Source organism: Diabrotica undecimpunctata, chromosome 8, assembly GCF_040954645.1.
Source record: "Diabrotica undecimpunctata isolate CICGRU chromosome 8, icDiaUnde3, whole genome shotgun sequence".
In the NCBI taxonomy this organism is placed as follows: domain Eukaryota; kingdom Metazoa; phylum Arthropoda; class Insecta; order Coleoptera; family Chrysomelidae; genus Diabrotica; species Diabrotica undecimpunctata.
Genome location: NC_092810.1, coordinates 119,487,019 through 119,503,669, shown reverse-complemented (window position 1 = coordinate 119,503,669; position 16,651 = coordinate 119,487,019). Strand labels below are relative to the sequence as shown.

At 33.7% G+C, this 16,651-nt stretch overlaps 1 protein-coding gene across 3 annotated transcripts in view; it reads left to right on the top strand.

Annotated features, from left to right (window-relative positions):
• Positions 1 to 16,651, top strand: part of y (L-dopachrome tautomerase yellow) — a 98,172-nt gene that overhangs the window by 16,579 nt on the left and 64,942 nt on the right. The window contains exon 1 of one of the 3 annotated variants that reach the window (XM_072540845.1): positions 2,697 to 3,020. The exons of 1 other annotated variant lie outside the window; for it this stretch is intronic. Coding sequence is in view for 1 of the 2 variants with exons in the window: in XM_072540844.1 (XP_072396945.1) it covers positions 14,440 to 14,442 (3 nt within the window). In the remaining variant the exon portion in view is untranslated. Of the gene's footprint in view, positions 1 to 2,696; positions 3,021 to 14,332; positions 14,443 to 16,651 lie in introns of those variants that run through there. One more of the 3 variants, XM_072540844.1, reaches the window with a different exon arrangement.

Sequence of the window (16,651 nt, the reverse complement as noted above, 5' to 3'; positions counted from 1 at the left end):
ATTGTTTAAAGAAATTTGATATTTTAAAGTGTTTTTTGTCTTTTCGAGGCAATTAACAACAAGTGTATTCCTTTGAACTTGAAAACAGATTACAGATGTGTTTAAAGTAAGTAAATAATTACAATATATAATGGAGTAAACTCATATAATAATGAAAAAATAAAAATATTAAAGTAGAATATGTAAATAAATACTAAATACTTTCCCAAAATCCACAAGGAAACCAAGTTCCTGTAGTTGGCTGTATACCATATATTAAAATTTTTTTAATAAAATCCTTTATAAAAAGGTATATAAAAACCCAGTCGGGCTATTTTAAATAGACAAAACGTTTTCGGAATAAATATTCCATCATCAGTATCGGGTTAATGCATGAATGTAGCCACTAAATATGGGGGTAAAAACCCTTTAAAAATTACTAATTAAAATTTAGTTTACATTGTTTCATTGTTTCTTGTATAAAATTGAGATGGTAAAGTTACGGTTGGATTGGTAGCATGGCGACATATGACTCTACATTAAGTTGCAAGTCCTGAGACGGTATGTCTACAGGACTTTATGAAAGCAAGTTGCAAGTTGAAGCAGTTGCTTTCATAAAGTCCTGTAGACATACCGTCTCAGGACTTGCAACTTAATGTAGAGTCATATGTCGCCATGCTACCAATCCAACCGTAACTTTACCATCTTAATTTTATACAAGAAATAATGTAAACTAAATTTCAATTAGTAATTTTTAAAGGGTTTTTACCCCCATATTTAGTGGCTACATTCATGTACTAACCTGACACTGATGATGGAATATTTATTTCGAAAACGTTTTGTCTATTTAACATAGCCCGACTGGGTTTTTATATACCTTTTTATAAAGAATTTTATTAAAAACTTTTCCAAACATCCAGTATCTACGCATCAAAACTCTTTCTTCTGTAACACAGGTTCAACAAATTTCGAAATCAAAGTTTCCTACATTTTTAAGATCAGCAGTTCTAAAGATGACAAGATTGTGTCATCTGTCACCTTATGAACAAAATTACGTACCACAGTAAACAATATGGACTCAATATAAACATAAATAAGACATAGCCCATGATAATTAGTAAGAAAAAGAAAACAGATGGTCAACTCTGCGTCATCCAAAGCTTAGTAGAAAAAGTGAAGCACTACAAATACGTCGGCGCAATAATAAATACAGAATTGACTAAAATCCAGAAGACAAAAGCGCTGATTGGAAAAACTAAATCTATCTTTAACCTAATGAGAGCCTTCTTTAAAAGCCACAATCTATTTCTTGGTACAAAAGTAAGAATTTTGCAACGGTACGTCATTGTATACTACCAGTTGCAACTTATGGATTGGAAACTATGGCAATAACAAGAAAAATGGCAGAACAATTAAGAGTAACTCAACGGGCCATGGAGAGGGCCATGTTAAATATAAGCCTCAGAGACAAAATTCCTAACACCGAAATACGTCGAAGAACTAAAGTAACCGACATCATGGAAAAAATAGCGACATTGAGATGGCAATGGGTAGCACATGTAGCAAGACAAGACACCAACAGATGGTCTCATAAAGTGACATTCTGGAGACCTCGAGAAACAAAAAGAAGCGTGGGAAGACCCAAAAAGAGATGGATAGACGATATAACAGCTGTAGCTGGAAAGCAATGGATGAGAATTGCAAAAGATAGGGAAGCATGGAAACAATTGGAGGAGGCCTATGTCCAACAATGGATGAATGAAGGCTGAAGAAGAAGAAGAAGAGACGTCATTTCTGTTCTGTTTTATGGTATTAAATCATGGACCTTAATCAAAGACATTTGCAAGAGTTTAAAAACGTTTTAGATGTGGCTGTATCAAGATCTCTTGCATTGACTGAATTGCAAACGAAGAGGTCCTCAGTAGTAAAAAGAACCGAGAGGTATTATTAATCACCAGCAAATCTCGTAAGTTACAGTACTTAAAACACATTATGTGAAATAAAGCCAGATATGCCCTTTTAAAATCCTGCAGGGAAAAATATTTAAGATAGGTTCAGCAAGAAGAACCACATCCTGGTTAAAGATCCTCAGAACCTAGATCAACAGAAGAAAGTGTAAGGTAAAGCTCTTTACACTATTATATTTGTAACATTTTTCTTGTAATTGGACATTATTTTGTAATTCATTCCTTATCCTTCTTACTTTCGTCTTTAGAATCATTTCCAAAAAGTTCATTCATACACCATAGTTAATTGTGCTTTCATATATTTCTACTATAATTGAAGATCTATAAATAGTGTATAGTATTCACTTTAAAGAATTATATGTCGACTTTCACGTGTCGTGCTGTTGGAAACTAGTATTCAAAACTGTCTCTTTTACTTCCTCTAATTATAATTAGTGCTTGATAAACAGATAATTTACGTCACAGTAGATTTTCTTTACGAAATAATATTGTGAATATTTATCAACAAAACTTGTTTTTGATTTTAAACTATTTTGAATACATAATTATTGTTTATGTTAGGTGATGTTATAAACATTTATTTTTTCATTGGTGTCCTAACTCGATAATTGTTTTTGCGAATAACTATTTGGGAAAATATTATTTTATATTATTATTTATTCTGAGCAACTACTAATTTTTTATTAAAATTAATAACGACTGTTGTATAAGTGTCCAATTTTTTTTAATAGCTGTAAATAGCAGGACGAGTCCTTTGTCTTTTTTGTACACATTAATAGTGTCATTGCTCCATCTAATCCGCCTACCATTACTTGTGGTTTTTACCCAAGATAAAACCGGATCGAACCCTGTTGTCCTCCTTCATACATTAATCGTTGGATCTACCTAGTATAGTCTGATGTCCTATATTAGCATTTTGCGGTATTTAGCGTTGGTGTTTTCATTGAAAACTTGAATTCCATTAACTTTTGTTTATATTTTGGTTATTCTACGAAGTTTTGTTTTAAATTATGAAGTGAAGTGGCTGTTATATGTCAGGTCCAAAAACTAAAGGAAGTTTTGTTTTTTTTTTCTGTAAGTATTGTACACTTTTTATCACATATTTATAAAATACTTTAAAATAATTAAAAATAAACAGTGGACTATTTTCTATATTATTTCGTCACTACAGGCGCTTTAAAGAAAGTGACAGTTGCTTGTTGCCTAAACTACTTCTTGAAAATCTATCTAATGCCAATACAAAAGTTCTTTTTAAACATTGTTTGCAGTATTATAGCGTATTTAATTAGCGTTTGTATTTTTTTATTTATATGCTTAACAGACCTGACAGGTCTTGGTGATATGCTCCGTATTTTACGTTATTACATATCGATAACTTAATTCGCAAACCGGCCAACTCCATTTTTGAACAATCGTTTCAGGAGAGACATCTTCTTCTTCCTATGCCATCCCTATTAACGGAGGTTGGCGACCACATTTCTAAAAGTTTGTCTGTCTATTACAACGTGGAATAATTCGTCTACAGTCATGTTTGTCCAGTCTAGAATATTTCGCAGCCATGACTTTCTCTTTCTACCTATTCCCTGGTTGCCATCGACCCTACCCTGCATGATGACCTGCAGAAGACTATATTTATCATTTCTCAGTATGTGTCCGGATGTAACGGAAAAACATCTAAAAGTAACATCTAGAAATAACAAACAGGAATGGATGACAGAAGAGATTTTACAATTAATGAACAAACGAAGAGAATCTAAAGGAAAAAATGACAAGGACGGAGAATACAAAAGACTAAATAGAATAATTCGAAAAAAAAAATAACCGAAGCAAAAGAAAAATGGCTGGAAACAAAATGCGTGGAAATAAAAGAACTACAACAAAGGCACGATTTTTTTAATTTATATAAAAAGGTAAAAGAATTTACATCGACTACCAAGAGAACGACTTTTCACACCATGCTGAACACGGATGGCAAACTGCTAGAATCAACGGAAGATAAACTGAAAGAATGGAAAAACTATATTAAAATTCTTATTCACGACATACGAGAAGAACCAAGATTGGAAAATAACAACGAAGGGCCAACAATTCTGAAATCTGAAATCATAAATGCAATTAATCATCTTAAAACAAATAAAAGCCAAGGTCCAGACGGAATATACCCAGAAACGTTAAAATTAATCAGCGAAGAAAATATCTAAATATTTGTCCTTTTATTCAATCGCATTTATGATACAGGTAAAATACCCCAAGATTGGCTGGAGACAATATTCATCCCACTGCCAAAAAAGCCAAACCCACAACACTGCAATGAGTTCCGTCTGATAAGCCTTATGAGTCATGCAGTAAAAGTCCTACTAAAAATCGTACATAATCGTATCTATAGAAAGTGCGAAACAATCATCGGAGACGGTCAGTTTGGATTCAGAGCCGGCATGGGAACGAGAGAAGCCCTGTTCAGTTTACTAGTTCTCGCCCAAAAATGCTACGACCAACAGAAAAATATATTTATATGCTTTATAGACTTTGAAGAAGCATTTGATAGAGTAAGATATGACCTACTATTAGAACGTTTGCAAGAAATCGGTTTAGATGGAAAAGACATCAAATTCTTAAAAAACTTGTACTGGAACCAAAACGCCAGAGTTAGGATCGAAGGTTCCACATCCGCAGAAGTAGAAATTAGGAGGGGAGTTAGACAAGGATGTGTTCTGTCGCCTCTGCTATTTAATCTTTACTCCGAGTTTCTATTTAAAGAAGCATTGGAGGATATCAAGGATGGAGTCAAGGTGAATGGCGTAAATATCAACAGTATCAGATACGCCGATGATACAGTGTTAATTGCGGATTCCGACTTAGGTGTTCAACGACTCATCGACAAGACCAACTCGACCTGTGACCAATTTGGTATGAAAATAAACAGTAAAAAAACCAAAGTGATGTCAATCCGAAAAAACCAAAGCGTACGTCAACCTTGCACAATAAATGGGCACATTTTAGAACAGGTCAATAGATTTAAGTACCTGGGATGTTGTATCGATAGCAGCCTAAATCCTGATCTAGAAATAAGATCGAGAATAGAACAGGCCAGAAAATCTTTCGAAAAAATAAAAAAACTGCTTTGTGATTCTCGAATAAAACTCGAAATTCGACTACGTTGATCAAAATGTTACGTCTGGTCGACTCTTCTATATGCAGTTGAAACGTGGACCCTTAAAACATCAACCGTAAATAAATTGGAGGCCTTTGAAATGTGGATCTACCGGAGAATACTCAAAATTTCATGGACATCGCATACCTCAAACGAAGAAGTGCTGCATAGAATAGGCAAGGAAAGAGAACTTCATAACACAGTAAAAGTTAGAAAAACATCATACCTAGGCCACATACTGAGAAATAATAAGTACCAATATGCCCAACTTATAGTGAAAGGAAAAATCGAGGGAAAGAGAGGCCTAGGAAGGAAAATACTATCGTGGCTCAGAAACATCCGACAATGGACAGGGCTAAATTTTGAACAGCTAATAAGAACAGCTGAAGATAGAGAAGAGTTTAAAATTGTACTAGCCAACCTCCATTGAGGAGGGGGCACTTTAAGAAGAAGAAGAAGAAGTATGTGTCCAAGGTATGCAGTCTTGCGTACTTTTATTGTTCTCAACAATTTTTTGTCTCGATCCATCCTTCTCAGCACTTCCTCATTGGTGACCCTGGCAGTCCATGGAATTCTCAACATTCTCCGGTATATCCAAAGTTCAAAGGCTTCAAGCTTCTTAACTATTTGTGCTTTTAACGTCGATGTTTCTACCCCGTACAATAGTTGGGACCAGACGTAACATTTAACAAACCTCAATCTCAGCGCAGTATTCAGATTTTTGTTACAGAACAATTGCTTGAATTTTAAGAACGCTGCCCTTGCGATTTCTATTCGTACCTTGATCTCTTGATTTGGATCTAATTCTGTGTTGATGTAAGCTTCCAGATATTTATATTTTGTCACTCTCTCTATTTGCTGTCCACCAAGGGTTAGTTGTTCATTTTTTATTGGACTCCTTGATACTATCATCAATTTGGTATTATATGTGTTGATGTCAAGTCCCATTTGAATGCATTCACTATTTATTGCATCTAGTAAAGTTCGTAGTTCTTCTAGATTTCTAGTTCGCTCTTCTTCTAAGAGAGACATAAAATAATATAATATTTTTTATAAGCTACTGACGACAAAAGTTACAATCCACTTGGTAGATAATATCATTACCTATTATTTTCGCCAATAAACAATCGTTTGTACAAGGATCCTTACAAAACTAGTGCATTTTAAGCAGTTATCCAATTCTTTTTTAAAGAAAAAATACGTACTCTTGGAGTTAGCTGGTATGTACCAGAGATTAATTAAAATAAAAATCCGTTGGTGGTTATAAAATAGGTTTAATTTAAAACAAAATTAATGGAATTATACTTATAATTATGATTTATAACGTATTTCTAGTCTTAATGAGCAAGGTCGTCATAATACTTATGGTAATCTCTCGTCATCAAGTTCTTTAGTTGATATAGATCTAAGTATTTCTTTCTTGTATTGTTTTTGCGTTCAGGGTACAAATTTGACAAATCTTAAAACGGTATTGTATCCATTCTGGAATTTTTTCATTGGTTCAGTAATTTATAGTTCTCAGAAAATCTAAGCTTCTCTAAAATATTTCTCCGAATGGTTTATACGTGATAGCTCAAATTTCGGTAACCTGAAAAATAAAGATAAAAAATACGGATCCAATATAGCCAAAAATAATGATTATGATTTACTAAATAGCAATACCTTAGGATCTCCCTTCAGTTTTCGTGGTCTTATGGAGTATAGTTTAAAGATTCAACTGTGTAAGGTTTAAATCTCTTCGTTTTCCTGCAAACATTAATTATTTGATTTTTAAGTTTTTTCTCTATCATTTTGTACATACAGTCGACCATTTGTGTGTGGCCCACTTCCAAATATTTTTGTTTAATAGTCAAATTGTGTAGCAAAGCTAAGTTAACGAGAACGTTGCTTAAAGTGACGTTTCGGTTCTGATATCAACACCCATCAGTATACACGATCATGTGCCTTTTGTCTTTCCCCATTTTTAGAATTAGTTTGTTCACTAAAATAAGAAAGTTTACCAAAATCGTAGCAAATTCATATTCAATGCTCCTTTAGCATCATTCCACAAAAAGCAATATCCATCACTATGTTTCACGCCATAAATGCACCAGTTGTGAACGCAGAGTTTGGACTTAAGGTCGCGGCATATTATCGTGCACGTATAGTTTCCGGCACGTAGCGTTTCCACTCCAGCAGTTGGGCTGCGCGTTCACATTTTCATACATAGAACGTTTCAGTTTGGTTCGGTGAAGATATAATCCCGCTTTTTTCGACAAAAATTATGTGCAATTGCTTTTCTACTTAACCATGAAGAATGCAAAACTGTGTTAAAAAGAAGGTTTGAAGTACATCCAATGCTAAGAGAAAGGAAGAAGGAATGTGAATACTGGACTTTATACAGAGAATTAATTGATGACGATGAAAAATATTATGGATATTTTAGAATGAATAGGATTCAGTTTAAATATGTTTTAAATTTAATTTCACCTTCAGTTAAAAAACAAAATACTACATTTAAAGAAGCCATACATATCAAACCAAAAAGTATTTTTAAAAAGAAGAGGTATCACTTCCGTACAAAAGTCCTAATTGTTTATCACTTCCGTGATTAATTGTCACAAAGCAATAAAAACACATGCATAAATGACAAAATAGCCTCGAAAATTATTTTTTTTTAAATACTCTGTATCAAAATCAAACAAATACCTAAATAAACAACGGGGGGAAAACGACGGACATCTAATTCACATTATCTTTACCAACCGGTTACGACTCGTTACGTAGCCGTCGGCATCAGTAAAATATTGTTTTCAAATATACTGAACGGAAACGTTAAGTGTCTGAAACGCTATGTTCCGGACAGTGTGCGTTGTTCATATTTAAAACCATTTAAATTATATTTTTCGGAAACTAAACGCTATGTGCTGGAAACGCAACGTGCACGATAATATGCCACGACCTTTATATTAATTACGCTGGAGCGTGGCGCCGAAAGTACAGCTTGTAGATCTTCAGTAAACAAAAATTCTTTCTTTTCTTTATCAGATTCCTTCTTCATCCTTGCTTCATGTGCTCTTCATAAATTTCTTCTCCAATATGACCCAACGTGTATCCATTACAAAATTTTGCATAGAACTTTCTTTGGTTTAAAGAGAGATATTTTTTCTAATTGTAAGAGTGTTGTAACAGTAGCAATAGATAACGTCTTTGTGTTTTTTTTTTAAATTACAACGTTCTGTGTACATTTTGTAAATCTGTTGCTTGGTTGAAATGTTCGATTATATGTCTGTGTTGTCCTTTTTCTACAATAAAAGGACGGCGTTTTGGGCAAACCATCTAAAAAGTCCGGCAAAGTTTTAATTTCTTCATCAAATGGATTTCTTATAATATTTGTTTTTAATTATTCACTGGTATTCTTTCCTGTAGTTTGAAAGGTTTAACCACAAATACATTATTTACCTATGGAAAAGTGTTTAGAAATAACGTTTTACAGACTCGGATCATTCTCCTCGCTTTACTCGCCTTTTTTAGACGGTAAATAAAAGTAATAACTCTCTTAGATTTTTCTGGATTTTTCCTATCTCTTTGTCTATTTGTATGAATAACTTTTACTTAATTTAATTATCGATGTAGAGTCGTTTTTTGTTTCAAGTAAAAGTCCAAAACTGGTTAAATAATGTTTTTCGATTATTTCCAGACATAATATTGCACTAAATAACACTATTTTTTTTCTTTAAAAATACATCGAGGCTTTATAATTTTCTTTGATTTCTTTATATTTTCTTATCTATATATTTTCCCACTTTCCCTATTCTTATTATTTCTTTGACTAACCCATTGGTCCTTCTTTACTTGACATTGTTTTTTTCTTTTGATTTTTTTTCCCGGTTTTTTATAGCGTTCTCCGCCTTCCGGTTCCCAGTTTCCAGCTACGTCGGTCATTCCATTCGCCAGGGTGAAGGTTTATTTCCGACATTGCCTTCTGAATGCCGCCCAGCCAGGATTGTTTTGGCCTTCCTCTCTTCCTTCTTTCCCTTGGCGTCCATTTTAAAATTTTTGTTTGGCAGCCTGTCGTCGTCCATTCTTTTCTCATGACCATACCAGATCAGTTGTCTCCTTTGAATTTCGTCAATGATGGTTGACTTGACTCCCATTATATTTCTGATATGGTCATTTTGTATTCTATCAAGCCTTGATTTTCTAGCTGATCTTGTCCAGAAGTCCATTTCCAATGCAAGTAGGCGTCGCTCAAGGGATTTAGTAAGTTGCCATGTTTCGCATCCATAGAGCACTATACTTTTAAAGATGGAGTTAAAGAGGAGATGCTTTCTTTGATTTGATAGTTCTTTTGACCATAGCATCGGGTTTAGACATCCTATCACCTTTTTTCCTTTCACGATTCTTTGCTCTATCTCTATTTCGGTGGGCCCACTTCTGTTGATTGTTGTTCCGAAATATATATATTCCTCTCAGTTCTTGATTGTTTCATGTTCGTTGACCATTAGATCTTCTACTTCATTCCCGATGCATAAGTATTGCGTTTTGTTTCTATTTACAGAGAGGCCCCATTCTTCATATGTTTTAAACAACCGTCTTATCATGAATTCTAAATATTCCTTATCTGCTGCCACTACTACTTGGTCGTCCGCAAAATGTAGAGTGTATAATGTTGTATCGTCGTTAAGTTGGATCCCCATTCCTGAACATGATCTTCTCCAGTGTTTTAGTGCTTCATTTAAATAGATCTTAAATAGTATTGGAGAGAGGCAGCATCCTTGTCGTAAGCCTTTTGTTACTGGAAATTCTTCTGATAAGATGTTGTTTAGTTTGATTTTTGATGATGCTTTATTGTATAATTGTTTGTCTGCGGCGATGATCGTGCTATTTAATGAAGATCGTTTAAGAAACTGCCACAGCTTTCTCACAGGAATCGTGTCATATGCTTTTGTGAGATCCACAAATAAAAGATGTATTTCCTGGTTTCTTGCAACTTTCTTTTCATTCAGTTGTGTTAGGGTAAATATGTTTTCTATGCAAGATTTTTCAGCTCTAAATCCTGCTTGCTGTTCAATTTCATGAGGTTCGTATTCTTTTTTAATCATGTTTTTTAAGATTTTACCAAACAGCCTGCTAAAGGTACTGATGACAGAGATACATCTGTAGTTTCCGCAAATATCTTTTGGACCTTTTGTGCGAATTGGAGAAATCCATGCTTCTTTCCAACTATTCGGGATTTCTTCCCCATTTAAGTATCTTGTGAATAGCACTTTAAGATAGCTCATTAGTTTTGGTGTTCCGTTTTTTAGAAGTTCTGCTGGTATGTTCTTCGGCCCGGATGCTTTGTTATTCTTCATCGATTTAAGCGCTTGTTGTATTTGTTCTTCTTCCATGTTTACATATTCACCTTGTACTCGTATTCGTTGAGGTAAGTCAGTATTATAAATATCTGTCTTCATTCAGTTCCCTTGCGTAATGATCTTTCCATGTATTTATCTGGATGGGCTGTATTCGACTTTTATTTGATGTGTCGGTTTTCAGGGTTTTTATTAATTTCCATGCCGCTGATGATCGCGCTCCATAACAGCTTCGTAACATTCAGAATCAGATTCTCTTCGCAAGAACCAATTTCTTGTGGGCCACGTTGAGGCTATGCCTTCATGCCATACATACATGTGTATCTGACCTCTCGGTAGATTGTGGATGCCAAAAAAATACGTACACAGCTATCTCTTGTAATAAGCCACTCTCGTAGAAATATTAGGAGTAGCTAAAGTTATCATGAAATCAAATTTAATTACTCTTGTGGTATCTTTAATCTTGGCTGCATCTCCCTTCATTCCCCTTCGAGCTGCTTTTGTAGGTCTAACTCTTTTTCTGTTTCCATTCTGCTTTTTTCTACGCCTACACAGCTTTTTATTTTTATGGTATAAGCGTCACATCGTCTGCAATTGTCAGTAAGAGGATAACAAAAGTCAAGATTAAAATCTTTATTAAATATTTTTGAAAAGACGAATTTGGACACCTTTACTTCTGGTTCCTTACTGCACATACAAATACAAAGTTTTAAGGTATTTAAATTAGATGACAGATAGCATCGATTAGGATTTTTGTTGCGGCTATACTAAAATGTATATTATTTGTCAAATTTGTTAATAAAATCTTGTATACCTTGAATACCCCTTTCTCTTGTCTTAGTCTGAGGGGGTGTTTGCCTCTTTCATCCAGTGGCGGAGTGATAATTTCGCCACCACTTGATTAGTTTATTGAAGCTCTGGTGAGCCATCCATCTAAAACTTGTAGAGCTATTCTGAAAAATGGTTTGTAATGTATAAATTCGTGTCTTAGAACGTTTATTATGATTTTGAGTTGCTGTATGTCGTCCTTAATTAACAAGATTTATTTGTATATTAAGCAGTTTGGTAAATTAAAATCAGAGAAATTGTAGAAATTTTGTAAAATATTTTTTCTTTTTTCAAGAAATAATAACAAATGACACTTTCTTGGACAGCTACAAACTCCATTTTACCACGAGAATTACAATATGATTTTCCTAAATTTCTTTCCAACTTAGATTTAAATCTTTTTCAAACTGACTTGTTTTTCTTACGTTTTTTACTCCTACTTGATCCAGGTTCCACAAGCCCATCATTTTTGGAGCTTTCCATAGTTTCTTGTAAAATTCATCATCAGATGGTCGATGGAAGTCAGAGCCAGAATCTGTTTCAAATTCGCTGGGTTTACGAGTACTAGATGTATCCGACAACGGCATTTTCAAAACATAACAAAAATATTCTTTATTAATTAATTCAAGTAGTCAATTGTCTTGAAGTTAAAGATTAACTTATACTTTTCGTTGCTTTCTTTATTTTAAGATTGTAATTTTAAGGTTCCACAAACAAACCATATAAAAGGTGATAGTACTGTAAAAAACGAATCAACGCTGTCTAAAATATCATACTGAACAGTGGCTCAACTATCACTTGGTCTTTTCCATAACTAAATCATATACAATGTTTACGTAAACTAACTGTACAACTCGTGCTATCTCTTGGTATACAGTGAAATGTTAGTTAAGCCACTTTGAAATGAAAGATATGATAAAATGCAACCTATTGTTGTATGTATTATACAAAAATATCAGTTGGGTCACTCTGCTTTTGAGCGACTCATAATTTCTTGATTGTCACTAAAATTTTTGTAGCATGCAGTGTTATTATTTCTGTCGTGGTCAAACAACTTGTTTTCTGCATATTTAATTTGCCCCACGTTGAATTTCCTTAAAACTTGATCTTGGTTCTTTATTTTTTTCAAATACTGCTTGTGTATTAAATTGTATCTGTAACCATAAGGTACCAGATTTGCAACTACCCGTCAAGCCGTCAGGTTTTCTTCTTCTTCAGTGCCTTATCCGGTCCGGATGTTGGCAATCATCAAAGCTAACATGGTTTTTGTTGACTGCTCTGCAAAACAGCTCCGCGGAGGTCCTCCCAAACCATTGTCGGAGGTTTTTCAAGCACAAGATACGACGGCGTCCTGGTCCTCTCCTGTCAAATACTTTACCCTGCATAACGAGTTGAAGAATTCAATATTTTTCTTCGTTCCGCATCACGTGGCCGAGGTACTCAAGCTCACGTTGTTTCACTAAATCAATCACTTCTTTTCTTTTGTCATGTGCTGTAGCACCTCAACGTTAGTGACATGGTTTACATACGATATGTTAAGTATCCTCCTGTAGATCCAGATCTCGAAGGCTTAAATCCGCTTTTCTGTGGTTTGCGTCAGTGTCCAGGCTTCAACTCCATATAGTAACACTGGAAGAATGTAGTACCTCACTATGAAATCACTGCAACACAGCAAGGACTTGATAAATGTAGACCGTGCCATTTTAATTATGAATCTAATATCTTGAGCGTAGTCCCATTGTAAGTTGAGGGTAGTTCCGAGGTAAGTGAATCTGTCGACTCTCTGCATCTTTTCGCTACCTACCATTAGTGCCCCGGAATCTAAATTTGCACGGCTGACAACCGTGAATTTGGTTTTCTTAATATTAAGGTCTAGTCCGTATGTTACGTTCACTTTTCTCACTCGGTCTAGTAAGGCTTGTAGATCATTTAAGGTGGTTGCTAGTAACACAGTGTCATCGGCGTAGTGGATATTATTGATGTATTCACCGTTTACTCGGATTCCCATCTCTAGGTTTGTGAGGGGTTCAGTAAAAATTCCCTTAGAGTATATATTGAAAAGAGTCGTCGAGAGCATACAGCCTTGCCTTACTCCTCGCATGATCTTCACTTGGTCGGTCAGCTGGTCTTTGACCTTGACTTGAGCACGCTGGTTCCAGTAAAAATTCATGATGATCGGATTGTCCTTCTCATCCAATCCTACTCTTTGTAGGGCGGCGACCATCTTTTGGTGCTGACAACTGTCAAATGCCTTGGCGTAGTCGATAAAACAAATATAGACATCACAACTGACATCGCGGCATCTCTGAAATAGGACTTGTAAGTTGAAAAGTGCTTCACGTGTACCCATTGAATTGCGGAATCCAAATTGCATTTCACCGACATTTTCTTCGCGTCTCTTGTAAATTCTGGCATGTATGATTTTAAGAAAAACCTGACGTGCATGACTCATAAGGCTGATAGTTCGGAAATCTTACGCACGTTTTCGCAGATCGTTGGTTTGGTAGTGTTACAAATGTTGACAATAGCCATTTCTCTGGGATAGTACCTGAATCGTATATGGCGTTAAACAGTTCAGTTAACTCCTTCGTGCTCACTTTACTCCTCACCTTAATAAGTTCAACGGGTATTTTGTCCGGACCTGTAGCTTTTCGCATCCAGGATTTTTCTGGCAATCGATTCGTCTATAAAGCCTTTAAAAACCGCTTTTGTAATAATTTATTAATTGTTTTTGTTTCAAACGGATTAGAAATTATCATAGAATTGTTTTTTATGTGTGATTTATGCTTAAAATATCAAATTATTCAACTGCATCAAAACTACGCATTACAAAAATAAAGTATTTTGAACAGCATAATATGCAAAATAAATATTTATCATTGAGTATTACGTAGGATTAAACAAATTATACAGATTCGGAAATTTTGGTAATAAAAATTATAAATAAAGAAGACTAATAATACAACTCAATAATAAGGAAACTACAAACACGTAATATATGCCATATATTTGATTTAAATCCCTACCATGAATGAGACTTCTCCCATCTTGATTAAAATTTATGTATTTCCCAAAGAATTTTTATAACTATTTATAGACACACAAAATACATTAACATAAAATATTGAGTGAGGCAGTTTTCAGTGATACTTCAGTGAAATTAATAGTAAAATAAACGATGGTAAAGTATAGTAATAGTTCTCATTAGTTCTTTAAATACCTACTTAGAATAAAACGCGAAACTTTATAGTTATACCGTAACAGCTTTTTGATGTTACATGTAAAACATACAGTATTTATCATTATAGATGTAGTAATAAACTAGATGTAGAACTGGGGGAAAACAGGTGAAGCCGATTTTTTAAAGTTAAGTGTGCTTGTTGTTCGCTAGGTGAAACAAATAAGAGGGGTAAAACAATTTTTGAAATTTCACTTCGGTACCTCGGAGGTAAAGGACATTATGTCCATTTTCTTAGTTGTTCAGGAGAGCAGTTTTAACATTTTTGAAATTTGTAATCAGTAGATACTCAATGTTTCTCATATTTAACCAAGATTAATATATTATTATTGTGGTGTGTATAATCGTTTTTCCTTCCATGAAGTTATACCTGAAGTTTACCGTTCATTATTTAAAATTTTTTTAAAAATGTGTAGTTGAACATACTGTTGTTTACCTCTAACAACTTTTTTAAATAATGTGGCATTGCATGCCTCATAATTCATTTGTAGACCTATTTTTGTTGATTCGCTATTTCGTTCATCCATCATATTTTGTAATTCTTCCCTTTTATCTGTTATTAATACAATGTCGTATGCATATCTCAAGTGATTCAAGTATTGGCCATTTATGTTAATACCCTGTTTTCCCATTGTAGTTTCCTCATAACGTCTTCCAAAGCTTGATTGAATAGTTTGGGTGATATAGTGTCTCCCTGTCTGACTCCTCGCCGTATCTTAATGGTCTCCGTTTGTTCAACTATTCTAATGGATGTTGTTGCTTGATCATATATATTGGAAATTAAGTCCGTGTATCTATAGTCTATTCTCCCATTTTGTAAAGACTTCTTTACTGCCCAATGGTCTACCTTATCGAATGCTTTTTCAAAGTCTACAAATGCTATATACATTGGGATTTAATATTCGTTGGCCTTTTTAATTAATATTTTTATCGTAAGCAGATGGTCGCTTGTACTGAATCCTTTTCTAAAACCGGCTTGCTCTCTTGACTGGTAATTATCTAACTTAGTTGTTAATCTGTTTGTTAGTAGTTTAGTTAACAGTTTGTACATTACATTTAATAGCGTTATGGGCCTATATTTTCTCAGATCGTTTCTATCGCCTTTCTTAAATAGTAATAGCGTTATTGCCTTGTTCCATGAGGTGGGTATTTGTTTTGTGTTTAATATTTTATTCATTAGTACATAAAGGACTTCCACTGCACTTTTCCCCCATTTTTTAGCATTTCCACAGTTATTCCACCTTTCCCAAGAGATTTGTTATTCTTCATTCCTTTGAGTGCCTTTTTTATTTCATTTTTACTGATTTCTGGTTGTAGGTCAGAGTTAACGTTCTTTATTTTCAGTTGTAACTGATGACGGATTACGGGTTGGTTTTTGTTCAGTTTTATAGAAAATTGTATAATATTCGTGCGTTATTTGTAAAATTTCTTTTATATTGTTGGTCTTTTTGAAGTTATACTTCTATACGCACGGTCGGCGTTGGAAATTTGCATGAGAGTGAATCTGTGAAACCATTACATATGTAAGATAATGAGTAAGAGAGAGACAGAAGATATATTTTCTCTCTCTCTTCCTCTCTCGAGAATAAAAATGTTTCTTGTAAATATTTAATATTATATATATAATATTGTATATATATATATATATATATATATATATATATATATATATATATATATAATATTATATATAATATAATATGTATTATTATTTATGTGATATGTTTTGTATTATTTAAAATTAAACGTTTATAATTATTATTTTCGGCTTTTGTATTTCAAAATAATCACTGTTTTAATGAGAACTGTCAATTTTGAAATCCTTTAGTGTCATGTCTAATTGGCAAATCCTTTACGTGTTTGGTTCATACGCTGGTGGTTGTGAGTTCGAATCCCAATTATTAATTTCCTTTTTTATTTTTGAAATATTTAAAAACCTCACGTTAATCTTATTAAATATATGTAATATACGCAAAAAACATGAATTTTAAAATAAAATGAAAATTTACAGCATAATGCGAGTTGTTGGTTTTTTATTTTTATCTTCGTAAAGTAAGTTATGTATATTGGCAGTTTTAAATACTTATTAATATAACGTTTTAATTTATATTGTATTATTATATTAAATTATGTTGCAGTGTATTTATTGTAA